The sequence below is a fragment of the Pantherophis guttatus genome, chromosome 18, assembly GCF_059756535.1.
Source record: "Pantherophis guttatus breed Tessera chromosome 18, ASM5975653v1, whole genome shotgun sequence".
NCBI classification, from domain to species: Eukaryota; Metazoa; Chordata; class Lepidosauria; order Squamata; family Colubridae; genus Pantherophis; species Pantherophis guttatus.
In genome coordinates this window covers 1,678,813-1,699,070 of record NC_142080.1, presented here as the reverse complement: position 1 = coordinate 1,699,070, position 20,258 = coordinate 1,678,813, and the positions used below count along the sequence as shown (strand labels likewise).

Below are 20,258 nucleotides of genomic sequence, written 5' to 3'. Positions count from 1 at the left end.
CACATATGTGCGAGGGGAACCTTTACAATAAGCCGAAAAACCAAGACAAGAGAACGAGATCCCATTAAGATGGAACAGGAAAACTTTAAGAGGCTTCTGGGATTTGTCATTTCTCTTCTTCTCCAGGAGAAACTCCAGACCGTCCAGAAGCCAAGGTAGAAACCAGGTTTTTCACACCTTTCTAAAGGACAATTGGATCATAGGTTCGAAGTAACACCCCCAAAGAAAAACTTGAGTTTCCTCAAAGTTCCATTTCATTAGAGATGTCATATTGGCACATCTGGGAAAACCCAAATCTGAAAGTTTCCAGGTTTTCCCCCCCACCCAAAGGAAAATCCAAGTCCCTTCCCCTGCCCCCCCCCCAAAAAATCCATCACATGATCCAATCAAAGCACCGTCCCAACTGGAGATGCCTCCCAGGTCCAGCCGCCCAGGTGCAGGGCAAGATGTCCTTGACTCTCTGAGAAAGGAATGTTATTATGACTACATATCACCCATGCTCCATACAATCCCCCTTCCCAGTTTCCCACAGCAGTAAATGTGGCAGGCCTGAAGGCCCAAATGTAAAAGATGGCTTCCAGGTCTGACACATAGGTTGGTGGGAGGGGCTCCAATGAATGTTTTTCCCTCCAACTCACATCCCCACCAGAGTATTGGGATGAAAACAATGCACAATAAATAGGATAATAGAGGAGATGGTTTGATATTGTAGGGAGAGTTTTATTGCAGGAGAAGATTACAGCAAGTTCTTCACTAAGCTGGTTAGACATGGTTAAGAAGGTGGTGCGAAATGTGATATGTTCCTCCAAGCTAGGTTCTTCTCTTGAAAAGATATGGTCTTGAAAACAGGTGGTGGCCACAGAGATGGACGAAAATGGGTTGCGGATTGGGTCAGCTTTCATCCTGGGAAAGAACTGGCAATCAGAAAGACTAAGCGTTTCCAAGTTTGATGACTTCTAGATATAACCATACTACAATTCCCATCATGGTTAACTCACAACCCATTCTCCCCAAGTTGGAGAAGCCACATTTCAACATCTAAAGAGGGACAAGGGAGCTGCTCATCTTCAGCTTTTCAAAAACACCAGGTCCTCTGTGGCCACTAGTGATGGTTGCTGAATTTTCAATCTTCTGGAAGGTCTACCTGGAGTTTACCAAGGGTTGGGGCTACGGTATCTCCTGGATGGGAAGTTGCGCCTGGCTCCATAGCCCATCCGGTATCTCCAAGGTTCGTAGCAGCTTCCTCTGGTGGTGTATCGGTAACCATAACTACAAGGTGATGTGGAACATGTGTTTAAACCCCCTGAACTGTAGCCGTACGGTTGATAGCCAGGGTTGTAGCCATCACTTGGGTCACAGTAGCTGGTCCCACTGCCATAACCATACTGGGGATAGCAAGGAGCATAACCCGGCGGATAACACGAGAGATAGTATGGTAGATAAGACTCAATGCATTCTGGTTGAGCGTAGAAGTTCATGATCCTGGAAGCAGAGGTAGATCTGAAAAGACAGGATTTCATATCAAGTGAGCTTCATATTTTTCATCAATATCTTTCTGGACACAACCCACAAACCCTTTGGATCAAAGAGATGAAAGGACGGGGAATGGAGTCTGGTCAAATCCTGAAGGAGAAAAACCAACTGGAGACCATGGCTGATGAGAACCGTAGACCAACCTCATCTTCAAGAGGTATCTCCCATGGCTTAGAGCAGTATTTCTCAACCTTGGTAGCTTGAAGATGGGTGGACTTCACCCATCTTCAAGCTTCCAAGGTTGAGAAACACTGACTTAGAGGTTCTCAACTTGTGTTCCACAGACATTTAGTGGGCCATGTTGTCATCACAAGGGGTTCTCAAAGGCGTGAAGAAATGTTATGATCTAAATCTTACGACTTGGGGGGATCCGTGGCCATGATCCGTGGTCACAAAATGTCTTTAAAGGGGGTGTTGGAGACGAAAGGTTGAGAGCCGCTGACTTAATCTCTCCCGTGACTTAGCATAAGGAAACAGAGGCCACCTCTCTGTTCAGGTATGCGTTTTGTGGGCGACCCAGAGCTGTCAAGAGCATGAGTGTATAGCTGTGTCAAGTCAAGCCAGGTGCAGTTCATTCAATAAACAGATTACTTATGCAAATGTAGCTGATGGATCTCATCATCAGCAACCTTAATTTGACCTGGTCAGATCTCCTTACTGCATGCTCCCAATCTCACCTACAAGATTTAAAAGTTGCCCTTTGAGAAATATGTCGGTGCCTATCACTTTTTCCAAGAAATAGTGGTATCTCATTAATTCTGCACTAGGAGGTCACTGGCAAAACTCAGGCAGATCTATAAAATAGAATAGAATAGAATAGAATAGAATAGAATAGAATAGAATAGAATAGAATAGAATAGAATAGAATAGAATAGAATAAATATTGGAATGAAGAATAGAGTAGAGTAGAGTAGAGCAGAGCAGAGCAGAGCAGAGCAGAGCAGAGCAGAGCAGAGTAGAGTAGAGTAGAGTAGAGTAGAGTAGGATAGGATAGGATAGGATAGGATAGGATAGGATAGAATAAATATTGGAATGAAGAGTAGAGTAGGGTAGAGTAGGGTAGGATAGAATAGAATAGAATAGAATAGAATAGAATAGAATAGAATAGAATAGAATAGAATAGAATAGTTGGAAGGGACCTTGGAGGTCTTCTAGTCCAACCCCCTGCTCAGTCAGGAAACCCTACACCACTTCAGACAAATGGTTGTCTAATCTCTTCTTAAAACCAGTATTGGGGGATTCACAACTTGAGGTCAGTTGTTCCACTGATTAATTGTTCTAACTGTCAGAATTTTTTTTTCTTTTGTAGCTCTCTGGTCTCCTTTTTGGCTAGAGAGGAAGCCATATTCCTGGCTTGGTTATTGCGCTCAATCACTTTGGGGCGTTTTGTTGCCCTAGAGATCTTTGCTCTGCTGGCCGCTCTTCCTTTCCAACTTTGTGTCTTGGAGGGCCAAGTAGGCAAAACAAGGACTTGGAACTTGGCGCTCCTAAATTGACTAGAGGAAGCAAATGTTTAATTTAATTAAAATGTTTAATGTTTCATTTTGCAGCCCAAGAATTCATAGACTGAGCAAGTTGAACATGTTCTCGGCAACAATTCCAAAAAGGCATATGACTTTTTGGAAACCACTTGTGTTTTCATGAAATCCTTGAAGGAAGGGAGGGGTAATTCTAATTGAGGAGCATTTTTTTAAAAAACAATGTTGCCAACTAACCAGATGTTGGAAAACAACCCAAACCAGTTTCCAAACATCAAGCCTTCAAAAGCCACGTAGAAAATGTGGACAATTATGACAATCAACCTCCTAGGAAGTCTGAGACGTTTTTTTCTATCGAGGCACCTGGTCTACTCCAACATATGGGAGGGAGCATACTGCATCCCTTTCGCCTTTCATCTCCAATCCAGGAGCCCCCAAGCATTCACGACAAACCATTTTATACCAAATTTATATTTTGCTGATAAAGAAATAAAGGGAGACTAGTATAGATCTATTTCAAGCTATTTAGCTCTCATCAGCTAGCTATACAAGTTCGAATCCAAGTAAGGGTATGGCTAGCTGATGAGAGCTAAATAGCTTGAAATAGATCTATACTAGTCTCCCTTTATTTCTTTATCAGCAAAATATAATATATACACACATATATTATATGTGTGTATACACACACACACACACACACACACACACACACACACACACATACATATATACATACACACACACCAGGGGTGAAATCCAGCAGGTTCTGACAGGTTCTGGCAAACCAGTAGCAGAAATTTTGAATAGTTCGGAGAACCGGCAAATACTACCTCTGCCTTGCCCCAGGAGTGGGGAAGGAATGGGGATTTTGCAGTATCCTTCCCCTGGAGTGGGCTGGGAATTGAGATTTTGCAGTATCCTTCCCCTGCGACACCCACCAAGCCACGCCCACAGAACCGGCAGTAAAAATATTTGGATTTCACCTCTCTCCCTCCCTCCCTCCCTCCCTCCCCCACCTCTCTCTCTCTCTCTCTCTCTCTCTCTCTCTCTCTCTCTCTCTCTCTCTCTCTCTCTCTCTCTCTCTCTCTCTCACACACACACACACACACACACACACACACACACACACACACGGTGATATGAAACTACTTCTTTACAAATCAGGCTAATGGTTGTATATTTACCTTCTGAATATTGAACATTGATTTTTTTTTAAAGTTAGTCTTTACATCATTTATTCAAACACAGTTTACCGATTTATTTTTGTTAAAACCATTATTTACCAAGCTGTTTTCCAGCTATTGTCTGTGTCCTTCCTATTGTCCGTATCCTTCAAACTCCCATGTTCAAAAGTTTCCTCTTGGATTAATGTTCAAAGATAATATTTAAAAGGGACATAACGATCCTACAGGACTCTAAACTATTCTAAGGAAATCAAGCAGAGCTGCATTTGATTTCTCATCTCACAGACACAACTATCCATTTTTCTTGCCAGAAGATGTCCTTTTGTCTTGTTTTCCTTTAAACTTACAATTAAAATTGGAATTAATTCCCAGTTGGGATCTCCTGGTGGTCTCCAGATCGGATGCTCCTCTGATTCCAATTTGAGAATTGTTCGGTGCTGCCCTCTACAGGGCTGGGTTTGCCAATGCAGCTTTATTTATCCATGAATTACTTTCCTCTTAAAAATCAAAGAGTTTTACTTCTCACAGAGTGGATTTATTTTGGAGCTATGATCTTTAACCATACCTACCTCGAAGAGCAGCTTGGGTGAATTAAAGGATCTGGCTTCTGAAAAAGAAATATTTAAACCAAGATGCAGTGAACCTGTCCTAACGATGAAGGGAAGCAAAAATCTCCAGACATTTTTATTTTGCAAAGATGCAGAAAAGTATTGCCCCAAATTGTATTACACAACTGGAAGTTCCTGGAGAGGGAGAAAGTCTTGAAATAGAGAAGGGAGGAAGACAATCAATACTTGCTTAATAAATATGCTTTGCTCCCCACCCCCCAAGATTGAACACATTTCTGGGAAAAAACTTGTAAAAAAAAGTTGTCTGAACAGATACACAAGAAAAAGACGAAGAGTAGAAGCCCAGTAAAAACAGATATATATATATATATTGCTAAAGAAATGAATCAAACAGACTTACCAGCTTCAGCGCAGAGAGAAGGAAAAAAATTTTTAGCGAAAAAATGTTTAGCGTCTTTATATGTCTTCCTTGGGAGCCTAAGGGAGAAATATGAAACATCCTTTGTTATTTAATTAGCTGGCAACCATTAAAAGTTTCGTGTTAACTTGACAAACTATTGCAATTATTTTCCTCTGGAGTTTAAAATGAAGAGCTGATTTGCCAACTTCTCCATCACCCCCAGGAAAAATTGATGGCAAAAAAAAAAAAAAAAGGCAAACGATTAAATAAAAAGGGGGGAAAAAAGAAAAAGAAACTTCTTTAGCAATAAGTAGCAATGAAAGAAGCGTATTGTTACTCCTATAATTTCTGGAGCGTTTTCAGAAGATACCTCATTAAGATGCATTAGCGTAGATAATTAGGCTCGGATGAAACAAATGAATAAAGGAAGTTAAGTTTAAAATGCGATGTCTGAATCGCAAGAACTTCTTTTCTACTCCAGAGGGGGAAAAAAGTATGTGCAGAAAAGTTGCATGTGATTTAATTAGATAATGGTTGATAATTTTAACTGCTGATGTTTTTAAAAATCCTGTTCGCGTTTCTAATCTTTCATCCTTTGAATGTAAAACACAGAATGAAGGAAGGAAAATATTTGAACTTTGCAAGATATGGAAGGATATTTTTGTACAGTGGACCCAGAAGTTAATTTTAACAGTATCTGCTACTATAAATAGGTTGTGTTTAAAAGAGGGTATGGAACAAGAATAAGGCTCTCCTACTTGACCGTTGTCCCTTCCAACTCTATTATTCTGTTGAGTATTATCTGACAAAACTGAGATTTAATTTAAAAATGAGACATTACAAAATGACAATGGAAAAATATATAATACTGGACATACAAAACAAAAGTATTTTTTTTTTAAATTTTCTTTACTACATCCTTATCTTTCTATTTATTTTTTTCCCCCTTTTTGGCACTTTCTATTTTTCTTTTCACTTGTATTATCTTTTTTTAACCATCTTTTTTTTTTCTAAGCAGCTTTTTAAACAAGAAAAAGCTCTTTAGAAAAACAAAACAAAAGAGAGAAGCTACATGATGGGGAGAGTTAATTCTCCATCCCACTCGAAAGGATGAAAATATTGGAGTTCCCTAGAATTTGGTGAAAAACTCATTAGCTGAGGAAGCTACTAAACCTGACTTACAAGCTGACGTGTTTTGTTATTTTTGGAGGAGCCAAAGCAAGTTCTCTGAACAAAATTTGAAAGGGTGTGGGAGATGAATCTTTCCAAATTTTCCCAGGGAAAGAACTTGCAAAGAAAGTTGCAATGGTCATCGCTGATCACTATCATGTCGACAAAAAAGAGAAATTTTTTGGGAGATCTGTGAGATGGAGTTATTTTCACAACTACGAATGAGATTGATAAGGAATCCTCATCTTTTTATTTCTGTATTTCCCCTAAGCAGCTCAGAAATAAAATATATATAAATCACAGTCAGAAATAGATACAAAAATAAACCCACTGCTCATATTTTTCAAACATTGGTAACTAGCTACACAGATTTCCACCCCATCCTAGTAGACCATTGTGTTGGAGATTTATGGTTTGGCACCCAGAAAAAATATCTTGACACCCAAAGTGATAAAAGAAAGAGAAGGAGAGGGAGAGGGAGAGGGAGAAGGAGAAGGAGAAGGAGAAGGAGAGGGAAAAGGAAAAGAAGAAAGAAAGAAAGAAAGAAAGAAAGAAAGAAAGAAAGAAAGAAAGAAAGAAAGAAAGAAAGAAAAAAAAAGAAAGGAGGGAAGGAAAAGAAGAAGAAGAAATAGCAGAAATAGAAAGGAGGAGGGGGAGAAGAAGAGGAGGAGGAGGAAAAAAGGAAGGGAAGGAAAGGAAGGGAAGAAGAAATAGAAGAAATAGAAGAAATAGAAGGAGAAGGAGAGGGAGAGGGAGGAGGAGGAGGAGGAGAAGAAGAAAGAAAGGAAGGAAGGAGGGAGGGAGGGAGGGAGGGAAGGAAGGAAGGAAGGAAGGAAAGGAAAGGAAGGGAAGGGAAGAAGAAGGAGAAGGAGAAGGAGAAGGAGAAGGAGGGGAGGAGGAGAAGGAGGAGAGGAGGAGAAGGAGGAGAAGGAGAAGGAGAAGGAGGAGGAGGAGGAGAAGGAGGAAAAAAGAAAAGAAAAGAAAAGAAAAGGAAAGAGGAGAAGAAGGAGAAGGCCTGGAAGAAAAAGGAAATATGGAAGCCTCTGTATTTGAGGTCTCCTGATCTGCTTCCCTCCACCTTCTCACCATAAATGGATTACCTGGTTGGTGTGGAGATGGTGTATCTCTCAAAAGATAGCGTCTGGGAGATATTCTTGGGCATACACCCCAGATATCAGATTTGTCTTGACATTGAAAGGAAGTTGCTCACAAGCCAGGCATCTTTCCACATTCAAATGTCAACCAGTCACAGAACATGTCCATCAAGAACTCTTTTTATCTCTTGACTCATCTGGCTTATCTGCCACGATTGTCATTTGCAAAGAATGAGATTGCCTGATAGTTTTCAACGGCAACTACTATAACGCCCCAATCATAGGAAAGTATCATTCAATTCCATCTTGATTTGAGGAACCGAAGCTCTCAGAGACTTGGGTAGACTATCTTTCATCCTAGACCAAACTAAATCCAAAAACTCAAGGGGATTCTCCTTCATTCAGAAAAACCAGCCATCAATAGACTCATAGAGATAAACTACATTTACATACCGTTCGAAAGAGAGATTTTTTTTAAAAAAAAACTAAGAAGAAAACAAAAAGTCCAAAACATATCCTCTCCATCAGGCAACACCCTGATAAGCAGGGATTAATACCAGTCAAACAAGCAGAAAACAATACCCCGATCAAGGAACTACCAAGAGAAAACACCATATCTCCATCAACCCTAGCAGAATAAGCTACTGTAGATAAACAGAGAGCAAACCCCACACTCCCTCCCACTGATGATGTTACCTAGTAATGAGATGTCTGCAAGCAAACAACCAAGCTCAGATAGCACTCCACAGTTCAACCCTGAGTTATTGATATTATCCCCTATTGCAATCTTCCTTCCTTCCTTTCTCCCACCCTCCCTCCCTCTTTTCATCCATCCATCCATCCATCCATCCACCTTGTGCCAAACTTCCTCCTTCACAGAGAAAACAAACAAACAAACAAACAAACTCAATGCAGGAAAAAAATTGGGGGTAGGGGACGTCTGTATTGTTTATCCTGTCGGTTAGGATAAATAATACAGATTTATCCTAACAGACAAAGGATGATGTTCTTTCATTATTAGGTTTCATTCACTCCATCCTGAGCAAAGGTTGACCGAAGCAATGGTGTCCTTTCTTTGCTTGGATTGATGTGTTTAACCAACATCCTTTGTTATCCCTTCCTTGGATACAACCTCTCAATTGCTTTGTCTTCACTTTTCAGCATGTTAGAAGACGCTTCTAAGCATCTGCCTTGGAGAAGAAATCCATATTGGATACTGAAATTCATCGGAAGGAAGCTACACAGATTGCAAGCGTGAGAGCAGCGAAAAGGAAAAATCACTTCTGGACCAGGCCTATCAAAATTCAAATACCTAGCTAGGTTCACACCATGGATTAAAGCATGGTTAGCCAAACCGCTGTTTCTTGAACAAACCTCAACTGTCCAAGTTTGCTGGCCAAAAAGCTAAGCCATAATCTCCGCGTTATCTAATTTCTACTCTATCAAATGCTTTTTTCCCCCTTCTTAGCGCAGATTTTTTGGTGGTATAGACATTAACTGTTGGCAAGTCTCCAAGCTGATGGAATTTAATGTCAGGTTAATTCGGGTTAATGTCGGGGTTCCAAGTAACACCCCCAACGAAAGAAGACTCGGAGGTTAGAAGTTCCTCAAAGTTCCATTTTATTAAAGACGTCATATTGGCACATCTGGGAAAACTCGAATCTGAAAGTTTCCAGGTTTTCCTCAAGGAAGTCCAAATCCCTTCCCCTGCACCCATATGTCCATCACATGGACCAATCAATGCACCGTCCCAATTGGAGATGCCTCCCAGTCACACCACTCCAGGTGCAGGGCAGGATGTCCTTGACTCTCAGAGAAAAGAATGTTATTATGGCCACAGCACTAAATGTGGCAGCCCAGAAGATCCAAAGTAAAAGATGGCTTCCAGGACTGACTTGAGGAGAGCATCTTGGAACTACCTACCTGATTCAAAGAAGAAACAGAAGCAGATTTGATCCCAAATATATTGGGAGAAACTGGTTTTATTGCAAAGGCAGTATTTTGTCTGCAAGTGGAAACAGACCACGCTAATTATATTTATAATGGTCTCAGAAGGGAGAGGCAAGTGTAGAGACGGAAAATGAATGTGAATCACAATATAACAAAGTGGGAAGAACAGACGCAATAAACTGAATGAGAACAGCAGAATGAAACATTAATTGGTCTCCGGACTGATTTATGATGTTGTAGTCCTTAGAACAGGGAGGTGGATTGGGAAGTATTTGTGCAAATACTTGTGTAAAACATAGGAGATTTGGAGAAAGGCTGCCTGAGATAGGAGGCTACCAACTGCTTCTTGAAGACTTCTACAAAGGGAGAACTTGCTACCTTTTCAAATGTAGTCCGATATGGTTTAGGGTTATGGGTCAACCCAATAATTATGCACATATTAACAGAGTTGGAAGGGGCCTTATAGGTGATCTAGTCCAACCCCCCTTCTAAGCAGAAAACCCTACACCATTTCCGACAAATGGCAGTCCAATCTTCTCTTGAAAGTCTCAAGTGATGAAGCTCCCACAACTTCCGAAGGCAACTTCTGTTCCATCGGTTGAGAGTTGGCTTCACTTGGAACGTGTCAACATGAAGCTCCTGATAAATAACTGGATTTCTTTTGAAGCTTGGATTGAGGCTCATGATTTAATTAGGGCATCGGTCGTAACCCTGGCACAAAGTTTGGTCCAGTTACCATAATTCAACCTTTAGACAGCTTTGGCCTGCATGATTGACATGTCTCTATGAACAATCTCATTGTACATATGTTGTGCCTTGACAATAAAGTGTAATAATAATTATAATAATTTCCTACATTGAATTGAGTTAGTTGTCCCTCTCCTGGATTAGCTAAATTAATTTTTAGACCTGAATTTTAAAAAAAATAAATAAATAAACAGGGGGACGATTAAAAATTGGGCGGAAACCAAAGATCTGGTAGGAATAACTTGATGTCATAAAGGGAAAAAGATCCAATCCACCACCCTAAATGGGGAATAACACATTTGCTTCATCGTTCTGACTTTACATTGTGACTTCATAGGATTTGTGATTCATTTTAAATTCACTTGCAGGTGAAGCAATGCTAGTGTGTAAATTCTCTTTAAAACCGAGCAACCTGATGTCCTGTCTGGATGCCAAATTAAAAAAATTAATGAGTAAAAAAAAATTAATGAGTCAAAAGGGCACTATTATGGGATTTAGCTGAAATTAATGTTAATGAGAAATGAGTTAAAAATAAATTATAGGTATCCTATCCATTCATTGCGGTTAATAGGTTTGCAAAATAATTTCCCCAATCCTTCATACCTTGGAGTGAGCTCACAAAGTTGTGTGTTGGATCTGGAGATGACTTTCTTGTCCAATCAGATGGAGCTAAATGAGTTGGTCATATAATCCATGGGGATTCCCTTTAGCAACCCCAGCTGAAATGATGGTTTGGATAAAATTAGGATAGTTCCTTCCCTTCTAATAATCTAATTTAATAATTATAACAATTTATTGACCAAAGCACAACGAAGTGTTTTCATACAAACCATGGTTTATGAGCCACAGGTCATGCAATGCACTATTCCAAACTCAAATAACTCAAATTGACATGTTATGTCAACAAGGCCACCATATCAGCGAAATTAAAACTCTGGAGAGCCACCAGAGAGATTGCATTCAATCACACAGTGAAGGCCTCTTGGTGGCCACCATAAGAAATATTGGACTAGATGGACCTTCAACAATACGTTGGACTTCAGTTGATCTTCAACCAGGGGAACAGAAGTCGCCTCCAGAAGTTGTGAGTGCTCCATCACTGGAGGAGATGGAGAAGAGACTGGACAGCCATTTGAACTGGAATGGTCTAGGTGTCTCCTGCTTGAGGACTAGAAGACCTCCGAGATCCCTTCCAACTCTATTATTCCGTATTCTCTTCCGGCGTTAGGTCCACCGAGTTTGGTGTGGGATGGAACTTCCAAACAGCTGTGAAATTAAGTCCAGTCATAAACGCAATCATGTGAAAGGCAGTTGAGGGTGTTAGCTAGCATCATGCTGACTTTACAGCAAGATGCCTTTGATAATCTAATGGCTTCAAAGAAGGAGAAAAAAACAAACAATTAAAGCAATTAGGATGTTGCCTGCTTAACATATCAAGATTTATAATTAATTGAGATTAGAAAAATCTAGCGTGCTAGAGCTGCCTCATGATCAGAGAAGTATAAAAGGAGAGGACAGACAGGAGAGCTTCATCAGCTTCACTTGGGCTTTCCAACCTTCTGACGGATATCCAAGTAAGTTCTTGTAAGGAGTCTTCTTTCCTGAGACTTCACCTGTCCTCTTACGCTCTTCTTGGCTTAGAGAATCGCCTCAATTCTCAACTCTCCTTCTTTAAAATATCTCTTCTTGGGTCTGTTGGTGGAACGTCTCAAAACGAACAACCCAGGGTTGTCCCTCTTGAGAAATTGGGTTGCCTTCTGGAGATGGAAGCCCTGAATTTCAACCAGGGTATTGGATCGGACCCCTTCTAAATCATCTGATGGGGGCTGAGGAATTTGGGGAGTTGGAGTCCACTCTTTCGGGAAAATAGGAATGTTATCTTAGAGCAGGGGTCCTCAAACTTTTAAAACAGGGGGCCAATTCATGGTCCCTCAGATTTTTTTGGGGAGGGAAGCGGACCTGCTGGGTGGGTGTGGCTAGGTGCTTGGACTGCCAATTTAGCAGTCCATTAAACAATACACACAAATTAAACTTTAATTTGTTATGCTCCTGGGGGTGGAAATCAGGTTAGTGAAGGGATGTGGCTGCCTTCGTGTGTGTGTGAGGGGCTTCTGTTTGTGTGTGTGTGTCTCTCCCTCTCCTTCCCTCCCTCCCTCTTTCTCTCTCTCTCTGGAGGCCGGGGAGGCCAAAAACAGGGCCCATTTTTGGCCTCCCGGGGCCTCCGTGCATCCCGTTTTTGGCCTCCTCAGCCTCCAGAAGGTAGGTGGGGGCCGGCGGGTAGGTGGGGTGATGTCGGTGTAGCAGCCTCATGGTCCCATGTGGCTGGATTAATGGCTTTGGTGGGCCGTATCCGGCCCACGGGCCATAGTTTGAGGACCCCTGTCTTAGAGGAATGAATGAGGACATGTTTCTTTCTTCTGAGATCCTTCCGCAAGTCAACAAAGGTTCTTCTGAGCTGAACGTGATCTCCTTTCATTGTCTTCATTGTCTCGTTTCAGACCTACCCATCTTCTTTGAAGCAAGATGTCCTGCTATCCAAACCAGTCCTGTTATGATCCATGCCGTCCCAGGCGTTTCTCATCTGGAAGCAGCCTCAGCGGGTCCAAGCATAGAACTCGCTGGAGTAGCGGAAGCTGCTACGGTAGTTACGGCCGGGGTGTCCGTTACTTCCCCACTTGTGGTTACGGATACGGTGGTTATCAAAGGCCAGCCTATGGAGGTATCTGCTACCAGCCTGTAGGTTACGACTGCGGTTATGGTTACCGTTATGGCAGCAAATACTGCCCACCTGTGTGCTACGGGGGCTACGGTTCCGGAGGTTACAACTACGGATGTAAATATGGTGGTGGGCTCTACGGCCGTCGTCAATCCATCTGCTACGACCCGTGTTATGGGTATCCTAGGTATCAATACGGGTCCAGGCGTGGCAGCTTCTGCTGGCCCTGCTAAGCCCTGAAGAACCGATGAAGATTTGCTGCGTGACACGAGAAGCTCTTCAAAGGTGGCTTTCCAAAAGGCCAAGTCTTCAGAACTTCCCGAAGGAACGTACGACGTCTTGGCTTTTCTTGAAAGCTACCTCGTCATCTGCCTTTTTGTTGTTGTTTTTTTCTATTTTCAATGACGTTCTTCTCCCGATGTCCATCCTTCAAGGACTTTGCTGACCCACCTCTAAGGGCGTGTGTGAAAAATGTATCATCTCTCCTTTGATGGCACAACCCGGTCCTCAAAATCCGTCTTGATGCTTATTTGTTATTTCTGCTCCTGAATGAATCAAGACGGGGCATAAAATAAAGCTTGCTTTGCATGACAGTTTTGGTCTTCTTTGCGTTTTGTGATGTGATCCAAGTTTACTCTCAGGTTCTCGCCAGAGGTGGGATTCCCTTCCCTTCCGGTTCGCAAATGTGAGCTCCTCTGCGGATACGCACAGCCTGCTCTTTACTCACACATTACATCCGGGTGGGTGGGCGGAGCCTCCCGCAGTCACCACTAACAATTCGCCTGAACCGGACAGAACCGGCTAAATCCCACCACTGATTCTCACTCCAGAGTAAAAGTAACAGAATAACAGACTTGGAAGGAACTCCAGAGGTCTTCTAGTCTAATCCCTGCTGAATCAGAAAGCCCTGTAACTTTTCAGACAAATGGCTGTCCAGCCTCTTCTTAACTTCCACTGTTGGAGTACCTACAACTTCTGGAATGAATCCGTTTCACTGGTTAGTTGTTCTCACTGTCAGGAAATTTCTCCTTAGTTCTAGGTTGGTTCTCTCCTTAGTTACCGTATTTTTTGGAGTATAAGATGCATCGGAGTATAAGACACACCTTAGTTTTTGGGGAGGAAAATAAAAAAAAGGCTGATTGGCTGGTGGATCGGCCTCCTGGAATGTCCCCAATCAGCTGTTCCCAGAGGTGAATTTTAGCAACAGGTTCCTTGGTTGTGAGCTCTGTGCCTTGCTTCCCCCCCTTTTTTTTTCGGCCTCTGAAACTTCTGAAACTCTGTTTCAGAAAAAAAACTTTTTTTTTCTGCCTCTGAAAGCCTCCGAAAGCCTCAGAAAAAAAGCCTCTGAAGCTCTGTTTGGGGGCTTCTTTTCTGAAGCTCTGGGGACTTTTTTTCTGAAGCTCTTTTTGGGGGCCTTTTTCCTGAAGCTCTTTTTGGGGGCTTTTTTTCTAAAGCTCTGTTTGGGGGCTTTTTTTCTAAAGCTCTGTTTGGGGGCTTTTTTTCTAAAGCTCTGTTTGGGGGCTTTTTTCCTAAAGCTCTGTTTGGGGGCTTTTTTTCTGAAGCTCTTTTTTGGAGGCTTTTTTTCTGAAGCTCTTTTTTGGGGGCTTCTTTTCTGAAGCTCTTTTTTGGGGGCTTTTTTTCTGAAGCTCTTTTTTGGGGGCTTCTTTTCTGAAGCTTCGTTTCTGATGCTTTTTTCAGCCTCTGAAACCTCCGTTTGAGAAGCTGGGCAGGGCTACATTCGGAGTATAAAATGCACCCAGATTTTCAATCTCTTTTTGGGGGGAAAAAGGTGTGTCTTATACTCCGAAAAATACGATAGTTTCCATCCATTGCTTCTTCTTCTGCCTTTAGTTGCTTTGGAGAATAGGTTGACTGCCTCTTCATACAGACAAGGTGATCTTATGTAGGTTTCTCTCCAAAGTCCTGTCCCATTGGAGGGTCACCAAGAAACTGATGGAGGAGATGGGTCCATGCAGAATAGAATGTAACCTCTGGATTCTCCTCCCTCAATTTTTCCATGTGACGGAATAGGAAGATGATGAAATATAGAGGGGATCCATCATTTGCATTTAGGATTAATTCGATAAATGAAATTAAATTGAGGCTTTGGTACTGGACCCAGGTCCCTTTCAGAGGGCACTGTTTTAAAGCTAACTGCAGCCCTTGGCCAAAAAAATGTTGTCCTTCAAGTTTTGGATGGACCTTAAGGACAGGACTCATGTCCAAATGGTACCACTTGCAATTTGTTCATCTCAATTTTCTTTCTGCGCCAACTCAGAAAGCTCAAAGACAAATTCCTTGTGTGTCCAATCACACTTGGCCAATAAAGAATTCTATTCTATTCTATTCTATTCTATTCTATTCTATTCTATTCTATTCTATTCTATTCTATTCTATTCTATTCTATTCTATTCTATTCTATTCTATTCTACTCTACTCTACTCTACTCTACTTTACCCTACCCTACCCTACTCTACTCTACTCTACTCTACTTCCATTCCATATTCTATTCTATTCTATTCTATTCTATTCTATTCTATTCCATTCCATTCCATTCCATTCCATTCCATTCCATTCCATTCCATTCCATTCTAAATTGGGGGTTGAATCGATACAGCTTGGGCAGAATTAAATAAAACACAGTCTTTAGCATTTTATTTAGAGGGGGAAAAATGCTTTTGAGCCAGCCTCTTCCCAATCCTGAAATCTTCCCAACCTGGTTTGCAAAATGTTTGCACTGATCAAATCTCCCCTTCACCTCTTGCAAAGAAACCTCACTCTGCATGTGCTCAGGTGCCCATTTTTTGTGACTCATAAATTGTACACTTAATCCTGACTTTTGGTGTGTTTTTTAACTCTGAGAAGAAAAGCAAGGTGCAGGGAGGGAAGAAGAAAAAAGCAGGCAGAATTCTTAAAATTCTTGTCCTTATCATGCTCTAAAATGCAAATTCGCCATGGGGTTCAAGCTCTTTCCATCCAAAATCAATACAATTAATAAAAACTAGAAATCTCTGTTTAAATGCTCTTAGTAATACCTATTTTTTTCCCTATATATATATATATATATTTTACACCTATCCATCTAACCTATCATCTAAGTATAACATCTGGGATATTATAGTGAAGTATCAGCCTGACCTCTGGTGGATTCTCTTTGTATTTCCAGATTTATTTCCGATTATTTTAAGGGTGTGTCGCAGATGTGTGATACTTGGCAAACACCACTAGTGGGCAGCAGCAGACAAGGAGATACTTTTAAACTAAAGTTCCTAGTCCTTAGGATATTTAAGGTTTTGGAGAAAATGCTTGTCCTGAGCATTTGAGATACGGATGAAAAGAATTAGGATTCACTGAACGAATTGAGAATAAATCTTTTTTTTGCTGGAGTTATACTTCTGGGGATCTGCCCTTTTAAGCATGCCATGTGTCGGTGTGCACGCGTGTGCATTGTATGTGCCTTCCCTGTAATTACGCTACGATTTCCCACGTTTTGCAATAAACACTGGACTAAAAACACTGAATAATAACAAGAACGATACATATACTAGGGAAATAGCACCAAGTTGGATGAAAAAAAAACTGCTGCTTTAATTTGAAATGGGTTTCTAGTCCTCATTGTACAATCTCATTGTACAGTCCCCATTGCTCAAAGCAGGGGTGGACTGCTGGGGGTTCGCAGGAATTCGGGAGAACCTCTAGCTAAGATTTTGTGGAGTTCAGAGAACCCCCAAATCCCATTCCTGGCCCACCCCACCCTGCCCCACCCAGGAGTTCCCACGCGGCCCATTTTGGATGCAGATAAGTGCAGGGGGCATGTGGAGGCTTGAGGAGGGCGAAAAACTTCCTGCCATGATGCAGGAAGCCGATTAGGCCACGCCCACCCAGCAACGGGCAGAGAACCCCTTGCTAAATTTTTTTGAATTTTTGAAGCCCAAAAGGCCCTTTGGCATTGGTCCTGCTGCCTAAATTTCTCATTTTTAAGAAACTTTCTCCCGAGGTCCCACCGGCATCTTTGCCATTTTTCCGCTTCCTGCTCCGCAAAAAAAAAAAAAAAATGGACTTCTTGGATTTTCTCATGATTTTATTTTCTTGTCTTGCAGGTGCTGCAAATCTCAGCACTCGAAAATGCCAAAGAAATAGGGAGATTGGGTGGCTCTCAAATACACCGCGTGCCTCTCGAGATCTCGAGCTTTCATTCCCGCTGAAGTTGGCAATCCCAAATCCCAGCGGCAGCCTTCACGTTGGCAATCTGCTTTCATGCTGGTTTCTGTAATATTATTTGGACAGTGAAGTAGGTTTTTTCGTAGGCAACTGGAGGCAAGATGCTTCTTGTCCCAAAGCATTGGGCAACGGATGCTCAGCTGGTCCAGGCCTAGCTAAATAAACCCTCGGGGTTTTAATGTCCTCACACATCAAAAAGGAGATACCTTTGATCTGTTTTTCTCCAGCTGTTGACATTTATTGATGGATTGATTGATGAAGATGTTTTTAACCACGAAACTCACTCTCGGTGACTCCGGGCATCTTGCAAGAATAATGGTCTATTTCCTGGGTGACTCTATTCCAATTCAATCTGAGGATTGACAGAGAGAGAGAGAATCAATCAACTTTTTCTAGTTTAGGTTTCAAACTGAAATATATTTGAATATTAGTAGCGCGGGTTGGTTGTTGGGCCGTCGGTTTGAGCTCCGAGCTTAGCAACTTGGTTGCAAAACGTGTCATCACCGTTCGAGGAGATGCCGTCCGTGCTCAAGCACAATTCAAAGCACACTGACAATGTCTCCTCGAATGGTGACGACATATTTGCAACCAAATTGCGAAGCTTGTAGCTCAAACCAACAGCCCAGGTTTCAAACTCTCCCCATTTGCAACCGTTTTATGCCCGAAATTTAATGTCAGATGAGGTTTTCTCCCGTGGGGCAATCTACAAAATCTTTTCTGTGGTTCCAACTCAGCCAGGTTGGGGTCTACGAGCAGTCCTTCGCTTACAATTGTTTGTTTAGTGACGGCTTTGTAACTTTCAACGCAGAGTTGAAATCTGGCTGATTGGAGAAGGAAGCCGGAATGGAGTAATCCGGGTGTAACTGCTTGATCAGCGAGTAGCAATTATAGGTTATTTTCCCCTGGGCTAATCACAACCGCCGCCTCTTGTCTTTGATATTTTTCTGTCCTGAAAGCCTACTCCCTTTCTTCAGAATTCTTATCTGTGTTTTACATGATCCTTGAGTTAAAGATGACATGATAGAATTCTGGGCTCAGGCCATGCTGCGTAAGCGAGAGAACCAACAACAGGAAAGGCCCTGAGTTGCGTGCTGCAATACACAAAGCTTTGAATCAGAAAGAGAGTTGGAAGGGACCTTGGAGGTCTTCTAGTCCAGCCCCCTGCTCAAACAGGAGACCCTATAGCATTTCAGACAAGTGGCCGTCCAGACTTTTCTTAAAAACTTCCAGTGATGGAGCACCTACAACTTCTGAAGTCCAATTGTTCTCACTATTATTCTCCTTACTTCAAGGTTGGTTCTCTCCTTGATTAGTTTCCATCCATTGCTTCTTGTTATAACTTCTGGGGCCTTGGAGAATAGGTTGGCCCCTTTGTCTCTGGGGCAGCCCCTCAAATACTGGAAGACTGCTATCATGTCCCGCCCTCCACACACACACACACACACACACACACACACACACACACACACACACACACACACACACTCCTTCTTTTCTCTAGACTGGCCAAATCCCAATTCCTGCAATCATATTTTTTTTTTTTTGTCTCCAGGACTTTAATCGTCTTCATTGCTCTTCTCTGCATTTTTTCCCCAAAGTCTCAACACCAACATCTCAACATCTCTTTTGTCTCTTTTTTTAATGTGGTGACCAAAACTGGACAAAATAAGTATTCCAGTCCCGTCTTTAAGAAGATATTGGATAACCATTTGTCTGAAGTGGTGTAAGGTTTCCTGCCTAGGCAGGGAGTTGGACTAGAAGACCTCCAAGGTCCCTTCGAATTCTGTTGTTCTGTATTCTGTCTCCTAATTCTTCACCCGCCAAGACTGCATCATCGTATTCTTGTAGGTCACAGAAAGTCTACACAGACCTTAGCTAACCCCTGCTCAGGAGAAACATCCACTCTAAGGTCTGATGGGAGGAAATGTAGGACCTTCACTCCTTGTGAGGGACACTGCCATCCCACCAATATGTAGGGAGAGCTATCTTGTGATGGCCATCCATCCATACTCTTTAGATGGTAGGCTGATTCATTCGCTTTATACATAAATGAGCCAGCCTTGCTGAATATGGAACCCCTTGAGATATCCACTGGGATGATCTTTGGATCTCTTTATGAAAAATATGACCTCGTGATAGAATAGAATAGAATAGAATTCTTTATTAGCCAAGTGTGATTAGACACACAAGGAATTTGTCTTGGTGCATACGCTCTCAGTGTACATAAAAGAAAAGATACATTTGTCAAGAATCGTAAAGTACAACACTTAATGATAGTCATACTGCTTTTTGTCTTGACCCAAAAGGTAAGATTGGGGACTTGGTAGAAATGCAACCACAATCCAACCAAGTGTCTCTTTTTCCCAATTAACAAAACATCATTGTGAAGCCCATTACAGAAGATCAAGTTTGGGAGATCTTGCCTCCTCAGGATGGACAATTTAGTTCTAGTTTGTAGGTCATCTATTTGGCCAAACTCCAGAAAGTCCTCCAAGAGTGTTGTACAGCTCGCATTCTAGAGTCCAGATCTTCAAAGAACTGGACTCTTTCCCAACAATTCAATGCGGAGAACATATTTTGAGATTCCTCATTTACAACATCACCCAAAATTTCAGCATGACACCCCCAGTAGGAGGGGACAATCCAGACCAGACAGGAGACACCCATGTAATGAAGGAGATCTAAGTTTTCTTTGTCTGATTGTCACGCCAATGAAGGGGGAAAAAAATGACATGTTGTCCTTCAACCTGTAGTTGTGTTAGATCATTAGAATACTAAACATCACACTAGTTCGTCAATAGAACAATTTGGATGTCTTGCGTGGACAGCAGGTTTGAAATGATCTGTAATTTCAGGCTTCGTCATCGCACGCTCTCAAGAGAAGGTATAAAATGTCCTTTACTGGAAATCGCTTTTAGCATCCTCGCTAACTCACCAGCGACTCCATCCTGATCTTTGCCTTGGAGAATTTGGTAAGTCAATTTGGATTTGTGAAGCATGTATGGTTCATTTTGGTTTAGGGAGATTCACATCTATCTTTCATAGAAAGACCCCAAATGATTGATGTGTTTTGCTGGATTTTTTTGCTGGATTCTATTCCTTCCTTCCTTCCTTCCTTCCTTCCTTCCTTCCTTCCTTCCTTCCTTCCTTCCTTCCTTCCATCCTTCCTTCCAACTATGGAGTCCTTCCAAAGACT

At 41.9% G+C, this 20,258-nt stretch overlaps 1 protein-coding gene and 1 long non-coding RNA gene across 5 annotated transcripts; one reads left to right on the top strand and one right to left on the bottom strand.

Annotated features, from left to right (window-relative positions):
• Positions 1-699: 699 nt before the first annotated feature.
• LOC148111496 (uncharacterized) lies at positions 700-5,713 on the bottom strand. 4 transcript variants are annotated; one of them, XR_015730321.1, is made up of 4 exons: positions 5,535-5,713; positions 5,165-5,241; positions 4,765-4,802; positions 700-1,500 (listed from the first exon to the last, which is right to left on the bottom strand). XR_015730321.1 is itself a non-coding variant. In XM_087880654.1 (3 exons), the coding sequence occupies exons 1-3, from the start codon at positions 5,261-5,263 to the stop codon at positions 1,152-1,154; spliced, it is 486 nt and encodes a 161-aa protein (XP_087736780.1). In that variant the 5' UTR covers positions 5,264-5,381; the 3' UTR covers positions 700-1,151. The 4 variants fall into 4 exon arrangements, 1 of the variants encoding a protein (XP_087736780.1); XR_015730320.1 differs by lacking the exon at positions 4,765-4,802 and having other exon boundaries at positions 5,535-5,605; XM_087880654.1 differs by lacking the exon at positions 5,535-5,713 and having other exon boundaries at positions 5,165-5,381.
• A 5,842-nt stretch (positions 5,714-11,555) lies between these two features.
• LOC148111495 (uncharacterized) lies at positions 11,556-13,434 on the top strand. The gene is made up of 2 exons (XR_015730391.1): positions 11,556-11,699; positions 12,624-13,434. It is a non-coding gene; the product is annotated as an uncharacterized LOC148111495 (long non-coding RNA).
• Positions 13,435-20,258: the final 6,824 nt, after the last annotated feature.

Bases quoted from the DNA above. Each gene is read 5' to 3' on its own strand.
- LOC148111496 (XM_087880654.1), bottom strand. From the start codon at position 5,263: ATGTTTCATATTTCTCCCTTAGGCTCCCAAGGAAGACATATAAAGACG. The intron at 4,803-5,164 runs GTAAGTCTGTTT...TTTCTTTTTCAG, and splicing joins TTCTCTCTGCGCTGAAGCTG to AAGCCAGATCCTTTAATTCA. The intron at 1,501-4,764 runs GTAGGTATGGTT...CTGTCTTTTCAG, and splicing joins CACCCAAGCTGCTCTTCGAG to ATCTACCTCTGCTTCCAGGA.